This window comes from Eulemur rufifrons, chromosome 7 (assembly GCF_041146395.1).
Source record: "Eulemur rufifrons isolate Redbay chromosome 7, OSU_ERuf_1, whole genome shotgun sequence".
Lineage (NCBI taxonomy): Eukaryota > Metazoa > Chordata > Mammalia > Primates > Lemuridae > Eulemur > Eulemur rufifrons.
In genome coordinates this window covers 59,164,488-59,174,180 of record NC_090989.1, presented here as the reverse complement: position 1 = coordinate 59,174,180, position 9,693 = coordinate 59,164,488, and the positions used below count along the sequence as shown (strand labels likewise).

At 38.6% G+C, this 9,693-nt stretch overlaps 1 protein-coding gene across 1 annotated transcript in view; it reads right to left on the bottom strand.

Moving 5' to 3' along the window:
* Window positions 1-934: 934 nt before the first annotated feature.
* The window catches only part of GAP43 (growth associated protein 43), a 96,076-nt gene continuing 87,317 nt past the window's right edge, over window positions 935-9,693 (bottom strand). The window contains exon 3 of the mRNA XM_069472646.1: window positions 935-1,622. Coding sequence (XP_069328747.1) covers window positions 1,534-1,622 — 89 coding nt within the window. The 3' untranslated portion in view covers window positions 935-1,533. The remainder of the gene's footprint in view (window positions 1,623-9,693) is intronic.

Below are 9,693 nucleotides of genomic sequence, written 5' to 3'. Positions count from 1 at the left end.
TAGGGGTTTCTAGTGCATCTCTCGCTCTCTCTCTTCACATATATATATATATATATATATGTGTGTGTGTGTGTATATACATATATATATATATATATGAGATAAATGTCTCTTTGTGTTGCACAGCCTGGATGGATTCAAACTACTGGGCTCAAACTATCCTCCCACCTTAATCTCTCAAGTACCTGGGACTACAGGTGCACACCATCATGGCTGGCTCCTCTCTATGGCATTTAACTTAGAAAAACCTGGAATTACCTTTCATTGGATAAACTAAATTCTTCCTGAGTGATGAAAGTACACTGAAGACATTTTAGTAAGGTAAGTCTTAATGCCTACTATAGGCTGAATTTTGTCCTGCCCCCAAATTCATATGTTGGAGTCCTAACCCCAGTATCTCAGAATGTCAACTTATTTGGATATAGGATCTTGACAGAGGTAATCCAGTTAAAGTGAGGCCATTAGGGTGGGATCTAATCCAATATGACTAGTATCCTGATAAAAAGGGGACATTTGGACACAAACACAGGCACAGAGTGAAGATGTGAAGAGGCACAGGGAGTCGACAGCCATCTGCAAGCCCAGGAAAGAAGCTTGGGACAGATCTTTCCCTCGTGGCCCTCAGGCAGAACCAACTCTCCCAACACCTTGATTCCAGACTTTTAGCCTCCATTACTGTAAAGTAATAAATTTGTGTTGTTTAAGTCCCCCAGTCTGTGGTCCCGTGTTACAGCAGGCCTAGCAAGCTAATGCAGTGCCCAACTATCCCCTCAGGGACCAGAGCGATTGGTCCTGACCAAAACCTCAGGCTTCTGTGTTTTCTTTATCAGGGTTGTTGGTGTCAGGAGAGGCCGGGAGAAAGATGAAATGTAGGACCCGAATGTGTCCAACCAACTAATGAGAAGGTGGAACAGAAATGCAGAGCCACTGGTCTTTGATTACTCTCATGATTTATTAATATTCAGATTGAAAAAGGAGCCTTAGAGCCGCAAGTTACGCTAATTGGCACATTTGCTTTATTTATTTATTTTTAAAACAAACTGGGTTTTTGAATTTTTTTCCTTTTTGTTCATTCCATCACATTGAAAAGGAGGAAAACAAAAATGATTTTGAATTCACTTGATATTTTGGACTCCTCGGATGAACGGAACATTGCACACACACTTGGAACAGAGAGAGATAGAGAGGAAAGTGGACTCCCACAGGGCCACACGCACCAGATCAAAAAACTTGGATACAGTGCAAGAATTTCCCAAAATGATTGGATCATCATTACCAAAAACTCGCCATAACAACACCAAGAAACAAAAAATGTTTAAGCCACACTGTTTGACTTGGGATCTTTCCTGCTCTTTTTTTTTTTTTAAATGTTTGCCACACAGAGAGAAAGAGGGCTAGTGGGTGGGAGAGGACAGACTCACAGACGTGAGCAGGACAGGAAGGGAAACTTCAGAGTGGAGCTGAGAAGAGGGTGGGGAGAGACAGGGTTCAGGAGAGGGGAGGGGAGGGACGTGGAAAGCCATTTCTTGAAGTTCAGGCATGTTCTTGGTCAGCCTCGCGTTCTTCTTCTTGACCCTCATCCTGCCGGGCACTTTCCTTAGGTTTGGTTTCATCTACAGCTTCTGAGGAAGAAAACAAGATGGGGGAGATGGGAAAGAGAGTTAGTATGTTATCTCATCTGTCCTTGTGATGGTGCAATTCTTTCTATGCCATTACATAAAAGCTTTACTACAAAAAGTTTATTGCTACCCAGTTAATATAATTTCCAAGTTCAGAAGAGTTTAACTTCAGGAAGCTGTTCCTTGGCACATGAGGAAGAGCTCAGGATCAAAGCTATGTTAGGGACAAGGAGTTCACCAAAGAGAAATTACTGTGGTCTTTAACCTCTCAGCCTTATAAACATAGTGTCCACATATAAGATCTTCATATAGGTAGGTAATCAACAATCTTGAATTTCTGTTCCATTACTGTCAGAATTGTGACATATAATTTATGTGGATCATTAAGCATCCATCCCAACTCTCTTATCCCTCATTTCTAGTACTATGAGGACTGGAAAGTGAAATAGTTGAATTTCCAGCTCTTGTTGGAGCTATGGGTGGCCATATGACACAGTGCTTGCTGGTCAATCAGATAGAGACTTCCTTGGAGAGGGCAGAATTGGGTTTTGCCCTTTGTGTTCTCCTATTCCTGATGACTAGAACATCAAACAATACCTGTAGTATAGCTGCTATCTTGTCACCACGAAGACAAAAACTATACACTGAGGATGGTGGAGCACAAAGAAAAAAAAATCTATTGAGGACTGTACCACTCCTAGACATCTTTCCCTCAGACTTCTTGTTGTGAGAGACAAATTACTAACTTCTTTAAAGTATTATAGTAGTTTTTGATTTCTTGCAGCCAAGCACATTACAACTGAATGCACTTATCCATAGGGCAAGTGTTGTTTTGCTTAACAAGGATGACTTTGTCTCTTTTTGAAGGATGATATTTCCCCTTGGTTTCCCCATAGAGCTCAGTCAGTTGATTATAAAATGCTACAAGATAGTTTACTAATGTGCCAGCTTATAGAAAGAGAACTCGTTTGTCTCGAAGTCACCTATGTTGCCAAACAATAAACTCCCTGTGTCAGGGGTTCCCAAGACCACCTCTTGGTTCAATGATTTGCTAGTAGGACTCAACAGGACTCAGCATACAGTCTGATTCATACTTATAATTTATTACAGCGAAAGGACAAAAAGCAAAATAAGCAAAGGGAAAAGTTGCATGGGGCAAAGTTTGGATGAAACCAGACACAAGCTTCCAGAAGTCTTGTCCCCATGGCGTCACACAGGGTCTGCTCAATTCTTTCAGCAATGAATTATACAAACACATGTGAAATGTCATTTACCAGGGAAGCTCACCTGAGTCTACAAGCCCAGAGTACTGGGTGCTGGTCATGTGGCACCCTTTGCCTAGCATGTACCAAACCCATACTCCCAGAAGGAAAACAGGTGTTCAGCATAAATCACATTGTTTGTACAAAGATTTTAGGCACAGGGAACCACTCTTATCAGCTAGGGAATGGTTAGAATGTTCTCAAAATCCAAGTTCCCAGATGCTAGCCAATGGTCAACTTTACAAACAACACTTTCTAAGGAAAGTAATAGGCCTGCTATTTTAATTAATTTATTTTTTTACACTCTCTGATGTTGAAAATACCTGCATTTTAAATTGAAGCTATTGTTTTGCTTTTCCTCCTCTTAACATCTACTAGCTGCTGATTTCTCTTGAAAAGGTGAACTGGAGTCAGTGGAATCTTGCTAGGCTAACGAATTTGTATTTAATTTGAAGGCAATAGATAGGCTTTGAAAACATTTCAGCAAGAAATATAACACAGCTATGCTTTAAGGAGGTTAAACTAGCAATACTAAACAAAATTGATTTGGTATTGGGTGATGCTGGGATTAGAGAATGGGGACCATTTAGGAGACCACTCATAAAAATACATGTCTCTTTCAAATCAGTTAGCTATATATTTGTGTTTGGATGAGGCTGAACATTTAAATCCAAATAAGACTACCAATGTTAAACACATTTTTGGAATTCCTTCTTTGGAATACCTATCTAATAACATTCTTTTAAACCTCTTAAAAAGCAGAAAATGCTTATTTTCTTGAAAATAAATATGGTTTTTAGAATCACAACAGGCTGGTCTGGTAAATAAAATAAATAGTTACTATGGGTAATTTCACCTTACAATGACAAAGTTTTTAAGTCTGATTTGTTTTATAGGGTTCATAACTCACTGTAAGCTATGTCTAAAATGTAGTTATTCTAGTGATACTACCCACTGTTACTCATAAAGATTTCTTAAGGCTGTAGCTTTCCAAGGTGACTATTAACTCTTGAAGAACCAGTGCACAAACCCACGTTTTTGGATGAAACTAACCCAATTCTGGTCATCATAATACTCAGTGTATCAGCAGTATTTCTCAGGATAGAACTTTGGTATGCTAATGAATCGTTCAGTTGTCTACCAGAAGAAAGGTTCCAGATTTATTTCAGTAAATTCCTCCAATAGAAATCAAGAATTCTTTTAGAGAATCTGCTTAGTTACCTAACCCTGCTCAAACCTTAGGACACTACAGGCATGTTCAAGGTGGTTTACGGTCATTATCAGTGCCAAGAAACAACATTTTTAGTGTTCTCTTCAAACTGCAAAAGAAGCACCATATTGATTTTAATGGCCAGAAACATATATAAAAATCAGTTGTAGGAGCAAAAGACTTAAAATCTCTCCCACTAAAATATAAATTTGGGAGCTATTATGCATGATTTGAGGAAGATTAGGAAACTCAAGAGAAAAGGGGAAGTAAGCTGAGTTAGGTGACAATTCTATATTTGTGGAACAAAGAGAAGACAATTCAAAGGGGAGAAACAAAAGAACAAAAATGCAGAGGATTCTGAGATGCAGCCCCACTTTCTGCCCTTTGTTGGAATAGAATTAAGTTAAATCTTCCCAATTCCCCCACTTTCTCTTGCCATGTTTTGCCTGGATCTAGGACAAGAGATGAAATTCAGCACAAATCAGTTTATTATGACAAAAATTATTGCTGCCTATTATCTATTAAAAGAGGCTCAATATCTATATTTTCTTTTTCTCAAATGCTTCAAAGTATTTCAAATATAATTATTTATTCATTTATATGCTCAATAAGTTGTTATCAAACATTGAGCAATGCCATAGGTATTGAGGAGAAGTAGTGAGAAAAAATAGCAAATAGTCTTGCTCTTTTTAAAGCCTTTCACAGTATACCTTTAACAGTCAATAAACTTCATAATCAGAATGTTAGCAATGAGAGGGATCTTTCAGATCACCCAGTCCCTAAACCATATGCTCTTCAAGGGTAACAGCAATATTTACTTCTGCTCTACTTTGAATACCCAGTGCCCAGCACAGGACCTAACACAGGGAAGGCCTCAATAAATGTTTGTTGAGTGAAAGAATGAATGGACATCTTCATTTTACAGATGAGGACACTGAGTCCAGGTACATAAAGAGACTTTCCTTAAATCATATGGTTTGTTCATGACCAAGTCAGGACTAAAACCTAGGTATTCTACTTGTCCACGTTTTCCTATTATATCAGGTGGCCAAACTTGAGCAGCAGAGGTCAATGTCAAATCCATTTTATCAATTCAGCACCAGAAACTAAGCAGCTAGAGTCCACAAGCTTTTGGTAACCTGCAAAACTTCTGAAATTAAAGAATTGTTGACCCCAAAATATAAAACAAAACCAATAAAATTACAATTGATGAAGTTCAATTAGATGACTCCACAAGGAAATATTAATCATGTAACTGGAGCTCAATTCAGCTGAAAATACACATTTTAATTTGTCTGAGATGAGGGTAATTTTGATATTAATAAATATTGAGCAAAGGGGTCATCTTTGTTTTAGATGAAGGGATGACTTGTTAGCCGAAATAAAATGAATTAAGTCAGTAGATTTGATGAATTTTTTATGGGCCGCCAAGAAATTATGGGGAGGAAAACAAAACATGGAGGGAGAAAACAATATAAAGTAATAATCTTTTACAACCACAAAAGAGCAGTAAGCTAAGAACTCATAATAATATTTAAAAAAAAAAAAAACTACATGCAAATGCAAAAAACAATAGTCAGATGTGGGCCTGCTCTAGCAAACTCTACTTCAGTGTGAGACTGCATATGAATTTAGAAAAGAGTTTAACCTCCTACAAAGGGAAATTTATAAACAGAATCCAAGTTTTGTATAGATGCGTCCATTTGAGCCCAAATGCTGGAAAGAACTTCTCAATTTTGCTAACTTGTTCTTTCTCTCACTGATGCCAACCCCAGAAAAGTCATTGCAGTTAATAAATCACGCTGAGCATACAGTTACATATCTACATTTTCTTACCTGTTCTATTCAGCAGCCTGAAAAGACTGCTCAGAAATAACTATGGATTCTGACTTTCCTGGCTCTTTGTATAAAGTATTCAACTATAGCTAACATTTTTAAGCTCTTACTATCTGCTCAGAACAATTCTAAGTGTACTTGTGTTATTTCATTCAATCCTCAGAGCTACCCTAATCATCCCATTTTACAGCTGGGAAAGCTGAGACACAGGGGGAGTAAATAGCTTACATAGCACCACGCTGTTTGTAAACAGCAGCAAGTTCTAACCTCTCACAGAGTCAGCTAGGCAGCTTCTACTGTAGATTACTTACCCTGTTTTTACTTTTACCCAAGAAGCATGAGTGGGCTTCGAATGAGAACTAACGCAGGTAGTCTTCAGATATATAGACCTGGAGCCTGCGAAGTCTAAAGACTGTCTTGTTAAAAGCAGATCAAAATGAATGAAAGAACCCTGATTAGTCTTCCATAATATGAAATCTGGTCTTGGCACTTTCCAGCACTAATTACACAATTTGTAAATGTTAGAGACGAGTTAATATGTAATCTTTAGTATTTTGTGCAAAAACTTTGATCATCGTGGCGAGTGTCAAAGACAGATGAATGGCTGAGGACAGCTGGTCATTCCAATTACCATGATCCAATTAGGGTAAATAACCACATTCCTCATCTAGAAGATCAACCTCCCCCTGAGACAGTTATTAGTAAAGAAGAGGCTGTAGAAGCTAAAAGATTGAAGTAATATTTCCAGTGCCAAGTGGCATAGAAGCAGCGAGTGGAAGTAACTGGGCCTGGGGCTGGCAGAGGAAACCTGGAGTTGCTAGTGTGATGGCTGAAGTCCAGCAAGTTGGAGAGCAGGAAATGTTTGTTGTTTTTCAGTTTGGCTCTGAATAGTACTTTTACTTATATTAAGCATTGAAACCTAATATTGATACCATTATTTTGGTTAAGAAATTACAGAAAAAGCAAAATTAAATGAGTCACAGTGTGATGAACTGAATGTTTCTGTTCTTCTGAAATTCATATGTTGAAATGCTAACCCCCAAGGTGATGGCAGAAGGAGGTGCTTAGATCATGAGGGCAGAGTGCTCTGATTGGGGTGACTGTCTTTGTAAACGGGGCCACAGAGAGCTATCAAGTCCCTTCCACCACATGAGGACACAGCAAGAAGGCACCATGAGAAATCAGGCCCTCACCAGACACTGGATCTGCCAGCACCTTGATCTTGTATTCCCCAGCCTCTGAAACTGTGAGAAACAAATTTCCGCTGTTTATAAGCATCTAGTTTATGGTATTTTGTAATAGCAGCTATACTAAGAAACACAGGTGCATAGTGACCAATGATTATCCTTACTAAGTGCCATTACTATTCTCTACTTGGCTTCCCCCAAGTCAGTCTTCACCAGGGCAAAATCATTCCCCCAAATCGGGTTCTACCATGAGATAGAAATGTGTCCATGTGTCCAAAACAAATAAAAAAATGAACAAACTAAAACTGATGATGTGTTTTAGTGACTGGGGCTAGAAGGGAAAAAAAATGTTGGTTTTTTTTTTTTAAGATATCACTATTTAAAAAAATAAAATTTTCAAATGGAACATGGTCATATTTTCAGAAGTAAACAGCCTTATTCATCTGAGAGGCTTAAGCTAGAGGATGTGGGGTCTGCTCAGAAACTTGTCTAATCTACCGTTTGGATGTGCTATAATTTAAACAGTATGTATATCATTTAGTCTCAAAAATTATATTCAGTCAGTTTAGACAGATAACGTTAGAATATGACAGAAAGCTATAACTTGCCCATGCCATTGCATTTTAACCTTGACAAAAACATTGCTCTTCCAAGCCCAAAAACTGCTTAGAAATTACCATGGTCACTGTCAGCCTCCATGAATTTTATCATTTCTGTGTTAACTTAAAAAGAGAAAATTACCATCAGAGACAGTAAAGTCATGTGTTCTTTATGTGCCACATAGTTGGAGGATCCTTCAAAAGGGAGGGAAAAATGTATTCATTCATTCATTTATTCATCCAGTGAAAGGAACGGAGCCTTACTACGTGGCACATACCGCTCTATGAACTGCAAATATTGCAGTGGTGACAAAACAATGAAGACACGAAGCAAAAATCCCTACCTTCTTGGAATTTATATACTAGCAAATTACTTCAATGATGTGCTGTTTGCTGGAGAAAGGGTAGTAAAGGAAAGAAGCAGCTAGACGAGAAGAGTTTAACCCAAAGGGGCATAGTTTCTCCTGAGTCACTTTTCTTGGGTTTGCAAAGTTGACTAACTTTATTGAATCTCATAAGTTTTGGAAAATGGAACACTCTAGTAATTTTCACATTCTTGACTCGCAACTATCATTCCTGAGAAAGACCAAAACCACGTTCAGACAACAATAAAGATCTAAGTTACGCATTTGAAACAGTGCAATGGTATCCTTAAAAGACTAAGGGTATTTGGGTGGACAATTTCACAAGGGTCCTTAAACAACGTATGCCAAACTGGCTGTCTGATTCTAGTAGCAGCTCTTGCCTTTATGAATTCCATTCATTTCCTCGAAAGGGTGAGAAGAGCATGTCTGTGCATTCTGCTGGTGTGCAAATACCAGGAGCATATGCAGCAGCGGCTGCCTGTGCGATCAGCCAGGCAGCCTGGTTGCAGTGCTGCCGGAGGGATGGCGGTGTTCCCAGCTGCCGTGCCTACGCTGAGCTCTAATGGCCCTGCTTTTTGGCTCTGGTCCAGGCCCCTCCACAGCCCTACATTACTGAAATTAGGTTGAGTGGATTTCCGAGTAAAACATTACCTCTTGGGACCTGCCCAGCTCTCCCCAGCCTTGTCAACATTGATTAAATAGAAGCTGCTATCATCCTGGGGCCATGCCCACAATTACTCTACCAATCACCACTGGGCTGGGTGCTTGCTTTCTTTCCCTTTTTATTTTCATCTTTCTTGAATATTAAGCATCATCTCCTCAAAGGCTCAAAGGAAAGTAATAAAAAACCATTTGGCAGCTAACTCACATATGGCCCTTTTGTTACTTATGTGGTCTTTGTCTTTAGCTGTGTACCAGATGTCAATCTGGAACCTGGATCACAGCTTTTGATGGTCACTGGGAACCACATTATACTCTTTTCATCACCATGCTTCACATTTTAAATGCCTTTCAAAACACTTACCAGTATATATCATTTTGATGTCTGGAGAATGGTAGAAATAACACCTATACTTTCTGAGCCTTTGAAAGAGAGAATAATCCTATTGCTTATAACACTATTTACTTAAGGATTTCAAACAGTAGCAAACAAGAATTTAACCAAGAAGAAAACTCAGGCAGCATGGTGGGCTGAAACATACCACATACATTTCTACTTCTTCTCTCAAACGTTTAGGCCTAGGACCAAGCTGATTTATGTTCTAGCCTTGACTCTGCCACCAACTGGTCATATGACCTCAGAGAAGTTACATTTCGTTTCTTTGCCTCAGTTTCCTAATCTATAAATAATATGGATAATAATGCCTACCTCACCTTATTGTAGGTTGTTTGAAGTGTGAAGGAAAGTATTTGAAAGCACTTTAAAAATTTTAAAGTGAAGAATGTAGTATGTTGAGATTTTAATCCAATTTATGAGATTTGGGATTTGTTCGATTTTAATCCAACCTATGGATTTGGGAAATCCACTCAACCAAATTGCAGCCATCAAGTTTAACATTCTCATCCTAGGAGGATAAAAGCAATTTCTCAAAGGAAAAAAAAAAATCTTCTCTCC